The 18,405-nt window shown below is 38.6% G+C and overlaps 1 protein-coding gene across 3 annotated transcripts in view; it reads right to left on the bottom strand.

Annotated features, from left to right (window-relative positions):
- KDM5B (lysine demethylase 5B) overlaps positions 1 to 18,405 on the bottom strand; it is a 56,949-nt gene that overhangs the window by 21,433 nt on the left and 17,111 nt on the right. For 2 of the 3 annotated variants that reach the window (XM_074925380.1, XM_074925381.1), the window contains exons 5-13: positions 14,746 to 14,880; positions 10,994 to 11,087; positions 9,204 to 9,307; positions 7,565 to 7,723; positions 6,867 to 6,986; positions 6,248 to 6,406; positions 5,619 to 5,800; positions 2,599 to 2,761; positions 1,481 to 1,600 (exon numbers count right to left, since the gene is read on the bottom strand). In XM_074925380.1, the coding sequence (XP_074781481.1) occupies positions 1,481 to 1,600; positions 2,599 to 2,761; positions 5,619 to 5,800; positions 6,248 to 6,406; positions 6,867 to 6,986; positions 7,565 to 7,723; positions 9,204 to 9,307; positions 10,994 to 11,087; positions 14,746 to 14,880 (1,236 nt within the window). The remainder of the gene's footprint in view (positions 1 to 1,480; positions 1,601 to 2,598; positions 2,762 to 5,618; positions 5,801 to 6,247; positions 6,407 to 6,866; positions 6,987 to 7,564; positions 7,724 to 9,203; positions 9,308 to 10,993; positions 11,088 to 14,745; positions 14,881 to 18,405) is intronic. The other variant, XM_074925382.1, reaches the window with a different exon arrangement.

Below are 18,405 nucleotides of genomic sequence, written 5' to 3'. Positions count from 1 at the left end.
CCTGGAAGAGATGTAATTAGGCATAATATCACTAGTAGGTTCTATCACTAAACCACAGTAGGCTCAAGAAGACCCAAGCTAAAAAATACACAGAGGCTGGGGAAGTGTCAATGGAAAGGGCATGTTCCTACCACTGGAGGGATGCCCTGCCCAAAGGCAGGTTGCAGGGCACGCTGCACCTTTTTCTCAAATGATATGGCTGGTTTATGTAGGACGTGACCTGTGCGGCATAAAATTGCTGACTCCAGAACCATTAAAGTCCCTAAACTAACCCCAGGAAGAGTAAACAAATAATTACGAGCTGGGCAGGTTACTCATAGCTTTATTACCACTGTCACTGGCCAGGCAGGCAGCAACACTCAGGTTACAATGAGGTTACACCTTAAGAGTCCAGTATGAAACTCATGGAAGGACAAGAGGAAAACCCAAACCAAACCAACTGATATGCAAGCACAGTCACAATGCAGAAAGCTTTCTTCCAGTTTCAGCCATCTCCTACTTTAAGTAGTGTTTTTTAAACTGAGCAACATTTTTAGATGGGTTACATTTACAAATAGCTGAGACATTTTGGGGGAAAAAAAAAAAAAATCAGAAGAGGAGCCATGTGAAATATCAGCAGCTTCAAAGGATCTTTCTGAGATCAGGCAACACTGTGTGTCTGAGAAATCTGCTGGGAAGTACAAATAATTACTTGTAAATTTGGAGCAACTATCCTTCAATTGTTTTTATTTTAAAAACGACAAAAACCTTAGTAATTACGATGACCTAATAATGGTAATGTATGCCTATCTCTGTTACTTCAATGAGCTGAGTGAAGCTTACTGGGAATAAAGTACAGGTCTGTAAACCTGTTTGAACATTAAAACTTCCTGTTCCCTTCTCATTAAGGTGTTCTTACCTAAAAACCTACAGCACCTCTGCTATCCAAGAGGATATATTCACATCAGATGCAATTCTTCTAATTATTTTTTCCCCAAGAGGACTATCAAAACTGTTCTTAATGTGTGTTAAATGTATCATCCAATTTAATCACAAAAGCTAAAGTACAAAAGAATTCCAAGTCAGCTTTGCTTTTCAGCTGTAGAAAGCACCTCTTAAAGAGTATTCCCAGTGCAATAAAGAGAAAAATTTCATTCCAACTCTTGATGATTTGAATGGAATTTGGGGACACAAAAGGAGTAGATTCTAGCAGTATTGGTGCTTCTCATATTCTAGGTCTGCAGAGGACCTTGCCTACCTCCTGCTGTAAAAGACACATCAGCCCTAATGTCTGATTTCAAACCAAACCTGAGGAACCAGAAAAAGCCCACAGTTCACTACACAAAACAAATACCTTCAGCAAAACATTATGCTTCCAGTAAGAGACTCCTTCTGATCTGTGGACTAGGTTTATGCCTCAGCAGTACATTACAGCTGTACATCAGCTAGGAACAACTCTGCAACTGCAAACTTAATGAAAAAAACTCTTTCTGAAACATACCCAATCAACTGTGCAGAAGTTCACAGCTTCAGCAAAATTGAAACCCTGATTGAAGCCACTGTGATAAGCTCTCGGAAAGGTGATCACAAACTCTCCAGCACACTGATTGGTTCGATAAACCTGGGAGAAAAGATAGACAAGCATTAGGTCAAACCTCAACAGAAGTGAAGGCTGTGAAGAGAACTAGTAACTTCTGTGATGACTTCGGATAGTTTTAAAACGTAAGCCCAAGAATTACAACTAGCATTTGGTAACCCGTCATATGAAATCCTAGAAAGCAAAGAGGTTTCATTCAGCCATACCCGCACTCTAAGCCATTTAAAGTCAGCTGTCTGTGCCTTCTGCACTCTGCTAGCTCTGTGCACAGTTACAGAGGTAAAGCACAGGCAAGGCTCTCTTCAGTGTGCAGCTGAAGGGGAAGAGAAATTTGGAACCTACTCAGAAGTTCATACTGCTGTAAATCTAATACTTTTGGTGCTATACAATCAGCATGAAAGCAGGCAGGTCGTCCTGCATTTTTCAATTTTGGAGTCTCTTAAAGCATAGTACACACCACAAATTTTGCTACTTTTTCCAGATTTTCCTTTAAGTCCCAAGGTCAACTAGTCAAAAGCTAATTAAGTTGTAAAGGGACATAATTCCCATGAATAATCTAGTATGGAGCATGATGGAAACTGATGAAAAATGTTTTAAAATACCTAAGAACTTATCCAGGAAAAATAAGAGGATGTGGATGACAAATAAAGGAAGAATGGGTTTTGGCCCCTTGTCAGAAACTCTATGCCAAAAAAATTGTGTCTGATTAGACAGACATAGGAAGAGCTCCTGCCATTGTTTCAAAGGTCGAGACTAAACTTCCCAGCTGAGATACAGAAATAGAAATATTTTAAGGTGGATCTCCAGAGAAGAGTTTGCCAAGCAATTCCAAAAGCAATGATTCCATTGCCCATCTGTTCATACTGGCACATTATACTAGACAAGGAAGATACAACACACATGGAAACTACCACACCATCTCTGTAATAAAAGTGGCTTCAATTATCAGCTTTGAAGTAGAATTCAGTGCAAATGAAAGAGGGTTGGGTTTGGGGGAGTAGCACAGGAGTCCAACAACATACAGGTACTCCGTGGGCCATCAAAGTATTCGGGTTCATTATGGTGACAAGTTGGTGCAAGAGATCTGGCTGAGATTCAAATAGCTCTGGAGCAAGCTTCTTCATTACATCCTCCAGCTGTTCAGCTGCATACCCTGGGGCTCCATACCACGTTTTAGGCTCCCCCCTGCAAGATTATTAAAAAAAGTTAAATATAAGCAATCTTTTAAGTTACATTTTCAGTCTTCTGCTTTAAAATACACCATGTCAAAAGAAGGCTATCAGCAGGAAGGAATGCAAAAATTATGTACCTTCCTGAATCTTCACAATTTACACAGGTCCCTCCTCCAGACCTAAGTTTTTAACTGCCTACACTTCTGAGCACATACTTAAAATATTCTGGGGAAGAAAAAGACTGAAGAAGTCCTCAGTGAAGTTCTGCTGATTCCAGCACAACTTCAAAACATAAGTTGTTTGTCTTTTACCATGAACACAAACTCCCTCTTGGATCTAACAACCAAAGCCAGTTCTTTTGTCTTGTGCATAACTGCCATAAAAGCAATATATACCAAGTAGAAACTAAACTTCCAAATTATGCAAAAGACATCAAGGAAAAAAGAAAAAAAATCCATATCCAGAGTAGAAACAAAGAACTTTTAGCAACAGCTTAACCCAATGCAAGCCAGTTGAGAAAATTAAGGTTATACAGATGTGTTTCAGTAGATACTGTTTGAGGTTTACAATGAAGCTGGCTCACTGCAGCACAAAGATGAAAATGCCTTCCAATTCCTTATAAAGAACAATGTTAGAAATGGTATTTGGAAAAGAAGATAACAGGCAAATCATCTTCTCCCCAGACTCCTGAAGAGCTGGCGGAGTAAAGCTGACCCAATAGTGTTCTATTTTTTTCCATAAATCATGAAGAAATTGGGAGGATTCCAGAAGAAAAGAGTGAAGTATGAATCAGAAGCACATCCCTCATATCTAGGAGCTTATTCCTGTGCTCGAACAGGAGCTCTATGGTGGTGAAGAGGACAGCTAGTGGGAGGAACTATGGAAGGGCAGTTACACTGGTATCACAGGGAGCAGCACAAGCAGAGTCACCACTACGCAGTGTTAAATGACTATGCAGCCTTGGACCTGGTCATCATCTTGGAACAATTGTATGAATTCATGAAGACCAGCCACAGATGCAACTAAAAGCTGTCCTGTGTCCTGACGGGGTTAGTCAAGAATTCTGCTCCTTGATACATGTCAGTGGATGACAGCAGTTATGAATTATGCTAAACTTGGGCCAGGATACTGGTACCAGGGTTCTCTGGACTTCAGGAGAACAGACAACAGACACAATTCTGATGGATGCGTTAAGGTGTCAGCCTCACGAAGGCAGCAAGCCGCAGAATGGAGGATGGTGACAGCTCCTTCTGCACTGGTACCTGACAGCTCCACCTTCCTGCCTTGAGAAACACCAGCATCAGTGATGGTAATTCTTCCTCTGATCAGGACTTACATCTTATTGATTTATTTGCAAGCACCTTTAGAAGCAAAGATTTGTTTTTTCTCCTTTTACCATTTCAAGAACTGACACAGGATTCAGAGTTATGCAGCAGAACTATTGCCTTAAACCCTACGAAGGGTCTGCTGCTGTAGCCTGGGTCACCCAGGACTATCTGCTTGTACCAGGATACAAGCTCCTTCAAGGCACATGGGAACACTGAAGATGGACATGCCATCCCTAGTATTTCACAAGAACAAGTCCTGCCTCCTGGCTTCTGAAGTCCTTTCAGTTTGGAGCATTCAGCAGCAGGTCATTAAGATTGACTCTTCTGGCCACCAACACTACTAACCTCAACTACACCACTGCTCTTGAATAAGCTAAAACCACCAGACTTAAACCTCTAAGTTGAAGGGAAATACAGAAGAATATCTGCAAATGAAAAGACATCAAGGACTTTCATGATGGAGAAGAAATAAATTAAAAGCAGATAGGTAGGGCAACTTTCACATGTGTCTGTGGAGTATGTACACGTGTGTGCACTTACACGCCCTTTCTGGCCTTGACTGCAAACACTAATGCAATTCAGCACAAGTTATGGAGGACATAACTCCATTCTAATAACAGTGAGGGAAACTCTCCTAGAAGAAATGAAGTTTTTACTGCAAACAAAAAAAAACCCTTCTCCTTCCCACAGTTTTCAGACTGGCTGAAGACCCAGACCAAAAAAAACAAACAAACAAAAAAATCAACAAATTACAAGGAAGATAATTTTTACAATGTAATCCTGATCACTCACTCACTTAACCTCACTCCAACAGTTGTTTTAATAATGTCAAGTACTAAGAAAGGAAGCAAATTAAGTCACTGACTACTTGGACTGTGCTACACTACAGCCATTTGAAGGAGCAGCAACTGAATAACTGACCAAAAAGAAAACCTAGTGAATAGTAGCTGGGGTATAGTTTTATCATTTTCCTGGGATATTTACGTGAACAAAGAAAGGGGAAGAGCTTGACGGGTTTCAGGAAGAGTGACAAGAATAATTCAAACTCTAGAAAAGCTGTTAAGGTGAGAAGTTTAAGAAGTTCAATCTATTTAGACTATCAAAGAGATGGCAAAGATCTGTCCTGATTACAGTTGACAAGTGTTCAATTGATGAGAGGATTTATGATAGAATGATCTATCTAACAGACAAAAAAATATGCAGGATCCTAAGTTTGTTAGTTGAAGCTAGATGATTTTCAAAAAAACTTGCATGGTTCTTAGTTTTACATTGAGCATAATAAAACATTTGATGGAGTATCTGCTGCATCTCTCATGGATTTTTTAAAACTGGGAATGGATGTCTCTTTCCAAAATATGACCTCTTGTCCAAAAGCAAATCAATGCAGGAGTCACACTGTCAAATTTAACGCTGCTGCTGCAGGATTGCAATAGTTATTCTGGCCTGACCTCTATGAAGCTGGTTTTAGTCCACTAATTAAAAAGGGGAAGGGGGAATGAAAGGGAAATTGCTTCTCAGGCTGAGTTTATTCCTCAAACTCACCAATGCAGATAGTTAATCGAATAGCTCCAGTGGTCTTCTATATGCCAACAAAATGAAGAAAAGCACATTCCTACATATAGCCAGGGCAATTTCATTCCACATATGTCTGCAGTGATGTGAGCAAGAACAGACTGCTCCATCACAGGCATGTTGTTTAAATTCCAGCCACTATCAAGGTATTCCTGAAAATGTAACAGAACAGTCACAGGTTTATACAACATGAAGTAAAATACCCAAGAAGGTAAGACTGCCAAATGAGCAACAGAAGAAAAGCATCTTTCCCAACTGAAAAATATAAGAAACAAGTCAATGAATCAAAGAACAAAACCTCCATTGTCTTTGCTGCTTTCACAAACCTTACCTGACCTGCTTTGTTAAAATGAGACCTTTTTTTGTTGTTTTTTTCTTAGTTTGGAAGTTATCTATTAACTTCTAGGACAAACCTGTGGCTTTTAATGTCTGATCACAGCAAATTATATTTATTCAAAACTGTGATGTAACTCTTCAAATACTGTGTCAGACGCACAAAACAAACACTTTTCAACCCAGTTCCATTATTGTGCTTTGAACCAAGGAGACTTAATGAAGAACTGCAATAAAATGTACGCAGTGAACTAATAAGGACCTACCTCTTCTTCTGGTCTAACTTTAAATTTCCCACCCCTAACTGGGAAGCCACTGCCAAATTCCTTTGAAGCAATATCAGCTCCATATTCTACTGTCACATCCTCTTCAATGGTACTAACAAGTCTCCAGAACTCTTTTTCAACCAGCTCGGTGGGGACCATCTAGGTACGAGAAGAAAAAAACACAAAGAGTATGTATTGAGGAATCAGTCCACAAAAAGCATGTGTGTAAAAGCTATCTCGGGGAGGAACCTCCATCAGCTTGAAGCATTTCTCCATTTCAAAATCGTTTTAACAAGAGAAAAAAAACGCAGCAGTAATGTGGTTCCACACAGGATATGCTGCTGCTCTGCTCTCTCAGGAATGGGTGACAGTATTCTCTTCCTTACAGACACTTCTTTGAAAATGAAGAATAAAAACAAAAAACCCAAGAAGCCAGTGGAGTAAGAAACCATGACACCAGCAAGAACAAGGATTCATTGACATAAACGAGAACCTCTGATTTGGGATTTCATCCCACTCAAAACTGGAATTCCCCCCTCCCCCTCAAGAGTCATGTATTTTGACTAAACACAAGAAATGAAATCTATGTTATGTCATCACGATAAACACATGAACATACGTGTACTGGCATGTTAAAATAGTCTGACTTGAATGCATCTGCCATTTCTCCAAACGTGCGCAGTGTATAGTCTCTTGCTGCTTGTTCAAAACCAAATGCTTCTTGAGGCTTATTACACTCCTGCAATTGAAAACACAATTATTTCTTTAATATATTAATAAGACAATCTGTGCTCAGATTTTACACAAATGGGCTATTACAGCATCTGATGGGTAAGGAGGCAGGACACCTGACCGAAATGAAATGACTGCCCCAAGTTGCACAGAGTCACAGGAAGAAAGTACTCTGCTTAATTCACCAAATCACAATATTTATTTATTTCTAAATCTGCATAAACATTAATGAAGTAATGTGCCTAATCTCTCCTTCCTCTAGCAGGTCTAAGCAAAAAAAAAAGATGCATAGACCTCCACACTGAAGCACCCAGTGAGACTCCAATTTTAAATACAAAGGAAAGGTGCCAATTAAAATCCAATGCATTTTTTAAAGGCACATCAGTTTTTGACTGCAAAATATTAAGTGATAGTTTTCCAATTTGAAGCATGCTCAGTCTTCACTTTAGCTTTACCCTCTATCATCTTGTTTGAACAACCTTAAGTAATAAATTGTATTTTCAATCCCTAGGATCAAATTTAAAAAAAATTCACCACAAAATAAAAAATAACCTTCAACCTAACTTTTATGGTTTGTCAGATTACCTGAGCCAAACACTGGGGACACCTCCAGTCCCCTTTGGGAACATCATGAAGGGGTGGAATTAAACAAAAAGTATGGTAACTGTCATCACAGCCATCACACAACAGGAGACGGTCCTCATCGTTACCACTGCCACATAAGAGACATACATACAAATCCACCTGTAACAAAAAATTGCCAGAGTGGGAATTTGAGCACTTAAGGTAACTCATGGTAAAAGAGCAGTTTGGTAACCCAGTCATCTGTAACATTCGCCAAAGCTTATTTTTACTTTATCTCTGAAATGGAAACGAGACAAGCAATCACAAAATATTGATGTAAAAGTTTAAATAACCCCCTCTGTAATTTAAAGAAGGACCACAAGAGTTGCAAGCCACCCCAAGCATTTTTTTTTTTCCCAAATGACAGAAGATTTGATTCAGTGGCCAGGGCAGTTAAAAGCAGCAGCACTGTGGATCTGGCAGGTATAATGTAACACCTGCTGGCCCAATAAATCCTTTTTCTCATTGCTCTCACGTGCAGTCTGTGTGCACTAATGTTTCATCCTCCTCTACAACCAACTGTCTGGAGCCTCAGAAGGGAGAAAGGGGTTCCTTTTGATGGGAGTGTTCCTCTTTATCCCCAGAGATACTGGCCAAGACCTTTAATTTGGAAAGGCACCAGGTTCCCAGCAGAGCTATGTGGTTTTGGACGGGGAGGCAGCGTGGAAGAAGTCTGATGGAGGTTTCATACATCAGCTAACAAGCCCCAAGGAAAAGGTGCAGGGCACCCCAAAAGTGGGAAGGGTTGTCTGCTGCCTGTTCTACACCACACCTTCGTCAGCCACAGACTCTCAAATACAGAACAGAGATGTGAGGACAAGCAGACCCCTTGTCTTATGTTGTTAAAAAAAGAAGCAGCATCTCCTGCTCCTCCCTGAAAGCTTTTTTGTTTGGGGCTTGGGTGTGTCAGGCTTCTAGTATATGAACATTTCATTCTCAGGTATCTAGCTATAGGTGTGGATTAAAGAAAGAACAGTTTTGGTTTTAGGAAGGACCCAAGTAGTGTCAGGAACAAAGAATCTCGGTATCATTTTCTCAAAAGTGAGACAAACTACCATTGCTTTCAGTTTGGGTTTGTTATTTTGTAGGGGGGGTGGTGATATGCGGAGAGTTGGAGCAGGAACAGGGCTTGTTTTTTAAGAAGCATTTGAACAACAAACTTCCAAGGTAGTGCTGAAATTGTGGAATAAGTGGCAGGTCTGCTGGATAGCTGGGTGCCAAAGCTTGCATTAAGCTCCCTTGAGGTTCAAGAGCAATGGGGAGAGGGATCAGTTCACAGAAGAATCACTTCTATTTGGACCCTTCTTTCAAAATGCTTATTTTGAGACTGTCCCTTGGAGACAGAAAACAAGTTACTTTGGTTATAGATAGTGAAATTTAACTATCCTGTTATTTTCAGCTTGAAAGAGCATGAAGCTTTACAAGTATTTATATTCCAGCAGGCACAGATACTGCTCTGCTTCAACCACAGGGTTACATGAAGAATACAAGAGAGTCCTCAGGGTGGTATAAATTACATGAGATTTCACTACATACCCAAGAGAAACCCAGAAACACCTGCCATCAATATGAAACAGCAGGAAGGCAAGGGTGTACTCACAGCATTAGTGGGTTTTTTAGATCGGACTTTGGATTTGTCTTTCTCTGGCTCCCCAGCATGTTCTCGCTTCTCGGGAAGTTTCACTATGCTATGCATTTCCTTTTCTGGTGCAACAGGAAAAAAAAAAAAAAAGAAAGGGTGTTATAAAATGTTTTAATGCTTAGCATTATTTATTATTTATTTTGTTATTACTTGTTGGACTGCATCACTCCAAGTTATTTTGTGAATTACTTGTTACCGCATATCGGTTGTTGCAGTTAGCTTAAGGCAAGATCTGAACACCTGCCATGTCTACAGAAGCCAGTATTATCAGAAAAACCAAGCTCACCATCATGAGCTAGCAATGACTACCACAGCCCAGATTTTATTTGAGTATTTTAAGTCCCATTTAAATTATGAGTATCTTCATAAACTAAGATTTTGTTTCTATGTGGTGTTAACAAATGTGGTTGAATTACTCCATCAATTTTACAGCGGTGTGTCATGTGGAGACATGAAACACTACTACAGCTCCCTACTAGGATCTTCACACTTCAGCTCCTCGTAGTGGTAGCTTTCATGAAAACGTATCGTCAAAGATGAGCGTGCGGCAGAAGTGGCCTGACAAAGCAGCAGTTCCTTTACATTCTTACACTCCTACATAATTTGGTCATGTCTCTACTCAAGTCTTCATTCCTGACATTGTAAAAAAACAAAACACCACACACCCAAGTCTATACAGCAGAGTGTGGAGAATCCCAGGGCTCTGGAGCTGAAGACAAGAGGGCAATTAAGTTCTTAGCTAAAGCTCAAGTGGGCTAAACCCTTTTACACCTGGTCATTAGACAATCTGAAGTATTTCTTGGAGTCCAAGTGCTAACAAAGATACCAAAGAGAAGAATGTCTATATCTATCAGAAATTTAAGCATTAAAAAAACCTGTCTAGAGCTTTTTCCTTCTACTCTTCACAAGGAAAAGAAGAAAAAGTTAATGCTTAGAGACACACTTTAAAGAAAAAAATTATGACATTAAAAAAAGACCACAGTCTACACAAGTTTTTGAAAAAAAAGACTTTGAATGAACGAAGGAGACTGACAAACAGCTTAGTTAATTTCAATTATTAAATTGGATAATTGAATTAAAAATAAATTATAACTTTATATATTATATATAGTATAAATGGTTATAAATGGTTCCTATAATTGCTTTGTCACCAAGCTTACTCTTCTGTTTGATGGCATTAAACATTTCTTATCAGTCTAAAATAATTATTTCTTAAGGACAGATAACAACAGACTCAGGACTACTGATAGAAGCAACTGAAAAATCATACTATAGGAACTTTATTGTTACGTTCACAACATACTATCTTTTGCCTTCATGAGTTTCATTTCCTGATATCAAATGCAGATTCTTTTGTAAAGTGTCTTGAAATCTGACACATTCTTAAAACACTGTCCTCTATTTAAACCTAGTGGATTGATGCTAGCTATTTAAAATACAAAATAAAAATATGGCTCAAATCTCATTTCTGATTGCTCTGTGAAAGACACTGAAATTTTAAAAAGTTTTTTTTTCAACTGAAAATATCTCCAAGAAAACTCAACCACTTACAAAACAAATAAAATATTTCAAAGCCATAAAAGAACTTTTACAATAAACTCCAATTTAAAACTGAAGTTAGCAGAAGTATTTTTTTAAATACTTTTAATTTTTCCAACTGATGAATTTAACTCTGGTCTTAAAATGAGTTGGTACAAAGTAGTAGAAATTGCATTCACATTTCGTTTCGGTCTTCACTTGCCACTCACCATTTTCGCACTTTGGAGGTGCACATCCCATTCTACGTCTCAGATTATGAGTTCTGGCTTCTGGAGGGTCAGATTCAGTTTTAATATTGGTTGCCTTAAATTAAAAAAAAAAAAAATTAAATCAGCAGTTGTTGTCCTTATATGGAACACTTTGGTTTTACACTTGTATTTGGGAAAATGTTCACTGCAATCTAAGCTCATGGCTGCTGTACAAATACAGAGTGACAATTCTGGACTATAGAGCTGGCCATTCCTGCAGAGACCCAGCCTGCACTCAGCTCCTCCTGCCCCGCAGAGCTGCTCTGGCTCTGACGAAGGGAAGAAGCTGGTTATGTTCAACACTCAGAGACCTGACAACAGAGTGCCTATTAAGATCTAAATAATTCTCTCCAAGTCTCTACAGCTGAGTAACTTTGGTGGCAGACTCTGAAAGGTTTTAAAATACACATTTCAATACTCTCAAGAGCTCAGAAAAGAACTGGGGACACACACACACGACAATTTTGACTTCCACATTAAAAAAAAAATATTTCTGCATGCAATTCTTAATCTACTCTGATAAATGGCAAGAGAGGACTGCAAAGGTTCAGAGAACAAGCTGATGTGAGACACAAACACTTTGCTGAGGTACAGTGGAGATCTTAAAACTTGTAACTGGACTTGTTCTAGGAAAAAGCCAGGCAAATGGATGTCAGATAAAGACTCTGAAGATTTTGTTTAAATTCAAAGGACCATATTATACTGACAAATGAATAAATCTAAAAAGGCAGCCTGAATTTCTGAAATACTTGTATCCAATTATTTAAAAAAAAAAAGAGTTCAGAGAGAAATAACATAGGGAACAACCTGGAGAGATTTGAAAAGAAATCCTACAAAAAGCCCCTGCCAATAATGATACCAAGTTTTTAGTCTGACTTCAGGGGAACTTGCTAAGAAGCAAAGGAGCAAGGAACTTTGGGCTTTCATAGATTTTCTTTTATTCTTAAGCAGCAGAACATACTCCAGTCTTCCAAGCAGGGAACTCAGCTGGTGTATTGTGGAACTTTCAACAGAGAATAATGTTTTTCCATTTAATTCTTCTATTTCTTCCCTGAAGTATCAAGACTGTGGGAGAACAATTCTCCAATCCCTCAGTGTAAAGACAGGTTTCTCCAACATTGTATTTTTAAAGCCTAATTTCTTAAGAAAATGAGGTCATGCAACTACTCTCTTGCTACTCAGACAAGTCAGCCCACTATCAGTCACTCTCTGAACCTCAAATAATGGGACTCGTCAGCCCAGCTCTACAAGCACGGCCTCCAGCCCAACGCACCATCGCGTGTTCAAGGGGCAGCGGTTCTTCTTGTTGTTCTCTTTGGGGGGGGTGGGGTGTTACAGGCTCTTTGTTTTAGATTTTTACAGAGGTGGTTTGACATTATTTCCATTTCACTTTTTGCATTCTCTTTTTGTCCAGATTACTGTTTCCGTGACACCAGGCAGAGCTCCCATAGCTTAAGACATGCAAAAAAAAGCTGTTTATTCTATGTAGTAATATTGAATCAGGATCAGTCTGCACTGATCCTCAAGCAATGCAATAACAGATGTCCCATCTTCTGCATCTTTAACTTCTATGAGTTGTGTCCGTATTCTGTGCTTAAGCCTACGTTTAGCTTCACAAGAGCAGCTCTTTTTTTCGGCCTGAGCCTTTTATCAAATCAACTCATCTCACTTTCACTTCTGTACCAATGTTCTGGTCTTTTACAATTAATCCTTTGCATTTCAAAACCAGCCTATAACTGTCATTGCCCCTTTCCTTTCTAATTATGAACATTTTCTCCCAAGTGTTTACTCACCAGGTAGGAAAGGGCAAGGTAGAACTGTATGTATTTTAAAATTGCAAACTAACACTTATCCCACAGGCTGTATTTTTTGCTAGTAAGAATCATTTACAGTACCTTCCTGTAGTTCACTTATTTTAAAGGATTATAGTAGATGGCTAGCCACTGAAAAGCAGGAAATGTCAAACTGGTAAACATGAGAATGAACTTAAGCTTTATAATTTAAGACACTGACAAATCCTTGTATATCTTGTCAGGGCAAAAATTTGAGACACATTAACCAAACATTACTACTCTGCAACCCGGTCAGAATAAAAATCAACTGCTTGTAGCTTCAGTGTAAGATAAAATGGATTTAATCAACTTAGCTGACTTTCCACTAAAATGGAACAGAAACACTCACATTAACATATCTTAGATTTTGGAAATTATTGTCTTAACACAGCTCCATGCTAAGGAAGTCAGTCCATGCTGCTCAATTTAGACTTAGCTCTGTATGTCTCAATTTAATCAACTATTTCCTCTCCACAAAAATTAGGTACATGACATCAGTAGTGCTCAGGGAAATAGCTGAGCAGGTAGACTTGCATTTTGGCTAAGTATGAGCAGTTATTTTCCACAGAAATTACAAAAACATGCACTCTTTGTTAGTGTCACCTAACACCACTCTCAGAAAAACATCTAAGATTTTAGTATATAGCCCTGCTGTTAACCTCTAAGGATACATGAGAATGAGCATCCCTCAAATGGAAAGTTTCACATCAAACTACTGAGGTTTTCTCAGAATTACAAATCTACTCGTAAGTGGGTATTTGAGTGGAAAAGCTTTAGAAAACCTTAACCGAAGCTTTAGAAAACCTTAATTGTAACTTATTAACTAAGAATTATTATAGGCAGGATTTGCAATAACTAAGCTATACTACTTGGTAGTAATAAAGACCAAGACTAGAACAATGAGAGTCAATACAGTCTGAAATGAATTTAAATAGAAATCTGGATTATAAACAAAGAGAGTCAATCATGACCTTCCTAACTCATGATGTCACCACTAATAAGACCATCTCCTGGGAATCAGCCTCCCCTACTCTTCATCTGCTCAAACAAGAGAAATAGTAAACTCTCCGAAGGCAGAACATCAGTCTGGAAAGACTGAAGTCACACTATTACAGTTTTCCAGAAATGAAGGAGACGCATCACGATCTCCTAAAATATGTCTTCGCAGGAGAACTCTGCAGATATAATAAATAAATTTTATGCTTATCAAAATAACTATTATTTCTTAAGCACAATTAAGAATAATCTTGTTTGTACAAAACCATACTGACTTAATGTTATGCAACTTTTTCCTTATATTGCATGGTGAAAGTATCACGAATTGATAGAACTCAGAGTTAAAAAATTAAATACTACAAGGCTAATGTTATAACAAAAACCTTCTCTGCTCTAACATCTGGCTTCAACTCATGAAAGATTTACAGAAACCCCCCAACACATTTAAAGAATAACTCCTGTTCACTGGCTGTCCTCTGAGGAATGATAGAGATCAACGCTGCAAAAGACAAAATTCATTTCTAGAATTTGTCACCTGTATTTTAATCTATGAGCCCCATATTATTTATAATCATGCTAAAACCATTATTACAGCATACACATTCATAATTAACGTATAAGTGGAACAGCCTCAATAGAACAGCACCTCAGCACTCCAAACCTCAGCAACACTTTTTAAAGAATCACGCAATCCTTACCATATTATTTATAATTTATGCATTTATAAGTATTTAGATATGTTTAACAATGAGAAAGAAAAAGTTAAAAGTTTACCATGCACATACATTTAGCGAGCTGATTGGAATAACATTTATCCTGTAACTTAACAAAAACCTGTTGTGCCATGGGGGTAGGCAGACTATCACTGGGTTATGATTATCTCACCTCTGCTCTCAGGCGTTTTGCTCGACGAGCAGGTGGACAAGTTTCAGATGGCTGAACAGACTGTCTCTGTGGAATATCGTGGGGCTTATATTCCTTGTCCTTTGTGTCACTGGTGAGATCTGGTTTCTGCAAGCACTAAAGAGACACAATTTGATGACTTAATTTCTGCCTCCACTTCCAATACAAACTTTGTGTAGAACAATTTCCTGGCTAATGTGAAAGAATGTAGACAGGGCTTTAATAATTACTGTACTGAGTTAATAAAACAGTATTTATGACTATTGTAATGTTACCCATTTAAACAAGTCACAAAATCACTTTTTCCCACCCTTTCACTGAATGCAATAACCATGATAAAGGATCTTAAATAAAGCTGAAGTCATCCTTTAAATGTTATGAACACCAAGCATTTCTGTATGGGAATACCAATACCAATTCTTCTAGTAGATGGTGCTTTTGGAGACTCTTCTCAACAACATACTGGAAACTGCTGCAGTGTCCTCTGGTTGCATTACTGTAATGCTAACATACAGAGCAATATAAAAACAAATTGCAGCCTATCATACATCCCTGTCTTCAAAGAAACACTATTTTGTCTGACGAACACTGCAGAAATTATTTTATATGTTTTGGAGAGAACTACTCTGTTGCTTTAAGGGCAGAAGGGAAGTTTTAGTTCTTTCAAGTTGCTGAATGAACACATTTAATTGCCGAAAACTGTGCATATGTTTGGCAAGAAAAATAATCATTAATGACAATTCCAAGTTTATCAAGCCGCACAACATTCAGTAACAGCAGACAAAATATAACTGTTTTTAATGAGTAAACAACGAATCCTAAAGAAAAAGTCTTATGTTGTTAGAAAGTATTTTTCACGAATTGCTGGATCCACACTTCCCCAGTTGTTTTCATCTGTTCCCATCACAAGAATTTTCTCAGCAAGACAGAACAGGAGCTGCAAGAGAACCACTGCAGCAGCGTAGGGACTGATGCTCTGTAGACAACACAGCAATCAGACTTTCAGAAACAAACGACAGTCAGAAGGGGAGGGTGGAAAAGGAGGAAAAAGTGGTATTTTAGAAGACAAGTCCATGCTGGAAGAAATATGTATTTAACAAAAAAAGAAATGTCAGTCAAGGGTAGCAGGATATCATTAACTATCACCTACCACAACACTGCTTACAGAAGCCTCCAGAATTTCTGTTTTATTTAGGACTGCCTTCATGCAAATGTCTGAAAATTTCAACATTAAATACAGAAAACAATCCAACTTTGCAGCTCATGCACATGAGCAGAAAATCCTGGCTGAGGCTCGAAGGTGTATGTTGGAGTATGCCACACTATGCTGTGTACTTGGAGGCTACAGAGCACTGCAGCTAGCCCTGTCAAAGAGCATGTTCCCTTAAAGCTCACACCCAAAGAGGATGTGCATTATTTCACACTAACATCAGTGGGAGAAAAAAAAAATAACAATTACTCAAAACAGAAAATGGACAAACAGAAAAGGCAAGTGAGTAGGAAAAATATGAAAATGAGGGAAAAGCAAATGAGATTAATGCTACACAGAACATTGCCAAATTTAATGACTTGTATAAAACCTGTTTCCTTGCATCATGTCCTCATGTGAAACCCGAATATTTCAATTAAAGAAAAGTTTTACTCCTTCTGGTAACTGGGGACATAGGATCCTCAAATCAAGTATCTAGAAGGCAAGCAGCTTTTCTCAACAAGAGGGTAATGAAACCTTGAAAGAGGAAAAACAACAAATAGCATAACTTGCCTCACTTCAGTGGAGTGTCCAAGAAAAAAAAAGAAAGAAAAAAAAAGCACTGTCCACTGAAAAAAGCCCAGAAGACTATATAAATATATATAAATATATATATATGTAAATATTGAGGTTTCAGTAACTACTTAGGCAGACACATTTCCCAGTGCCTTAGTAACTTGAAAGCAAAGCAGTAGTATGAAATGGCTGTTAATCAACATTTTGAACTTTACCTAGAAGAACTAGGAGCCTAAGCCCTGTCTTAAGGATAGAAATTCCTCTGAACCTACTTTACTCCTAGACTGACCTGATCAACTGCAAGCATCTGTCTTTAACCCAGGACACGAGCTGCCATTTCTTCAGCACTTCTCTCTCCCAACCAGCAGAGCCTTTTTGGTAAGATTAAGCCTCTATCAATAATTTACCATAAGCTCATCCTACATTCTGTGATCATGATCTCATTTTATTCTGAGAAGATGGTTGCTCGTATAATCCTTGAACTCCAAATGGTGGCAGAGAGTAAGTTAAAAGCTGATCAGCTGGAACTGCTGAGAAGCAGCTCCTCTGGCAGGCAGGCAGAGGACACAGCAGGAATGTTCACAAGGCCTCCGAGACGTCAAAAGATGGGGGGGGAAAAAAAAAAAAAAAAGGGATACAATTCATCTCCTCCAGGTTTAGGTGTTCATGAAGTAGTAGTTCACACATAAGCAAATGACCCAGACTCCCTGTATTTGCAGAATACAACTGGTCTACACCTGCTATGTGTCCACTTGAGGATAAGAAGCACTAAACTCCAGAGGTGCTTATTTTTCTCCAGGAACAATAAAGGGTCCTAGAGAACTCTCACACAGAAAGATCTTTATTAGAGACATAGACATAGACATCTTTGGACATATGAATCCCACTCAGAACATTAAAACCTTTGTTTGGAAAAGAACCCGGACCCAGAAGTGCTGAAACAGTTGTATTCACTGAAAAACAGAACACTACAAGACGATCTCTAGCTCCCCAAACTGCATCTGCATCTTAAATCATGTAAACATCTCCGCAATGCATCACAGAAGATGCATTGTCAGAAGATTCTGGACACCTCAATTCACACAGGGGGACATTTATCCCTCTGGGTATACAGCACGAGTCTGCAGCATCATACCGATGGTTACTATGGCTAAGAATGTAAGCAAGGCACAAATAGTAAGAACCAGTACACCAGCAGGTTTACTGCAACTGTTCAGGAGGCAAACACCCAAGACCTGTCTAGTCCAATGTTTCAAGATAAGAATAAAGTACACACACCCCAGTGGAGAGCTGCTTTGAGTATTAGAAACTGGCTGATTTAAGAATTTTTTGCCATTTGACTGAACAAGAGCTTTAATAAAAACACGCTAACTGTTCACCTCTGAACAGCTCCAGATAGTTGCACTATTTTAGTATGTATATAGAAGTATCTCCAGCTGGGATATTTGTCAAAATAACTCCTGAAGCCACATCTATTTAAACCACACATAAACAATGAACGCTATACACAGATGTGGATGAGATTTAGCTTATGGCATAGTCATCAGTGGAAACTACAGCATTCCATATTCTTGGCTTTTATAGACAAATGTCAATGAATATTGCAAGTACTACCAATTAAAAAAAAAATGCAAGTGCTAATCTTTTATGGATGATCATCCTGGCTTCATGAAGAGTTTCTCTCAAAAGGCTTGTTGAAATATCGCAAGAAGGAACCACACATCTCAAACTGACAGCTGTCAAATCGAATAGCTGCATCTCCTCCAAAAACAAAAATCACAGATGCTTAGATTCCCACTAAAGCACTGAATAGACATACAATAAAACGGACACCTACACAAGAAGCATCTGGGAAAGCACCACTTACCGAGAACACA

This window comes from Athene noctua, chromosome 23 (assembly GCF_965140245.1).
Source record: "Athene noctua chromosome 23, bAthNoc1.hap1.1, whole genome shotgun sequence".
Classification (NCBI taxonomy): Eukaryota; Metazoa; Chordata; class Aves; order Strigiformes; family Strigidae; genus Athene; species Athene noctua.
The sequence above is the reverse complement of the archived record's forward strand: the minus strand, read 5'-3'. Positions and strand labels throughout refer to the sequence as shown.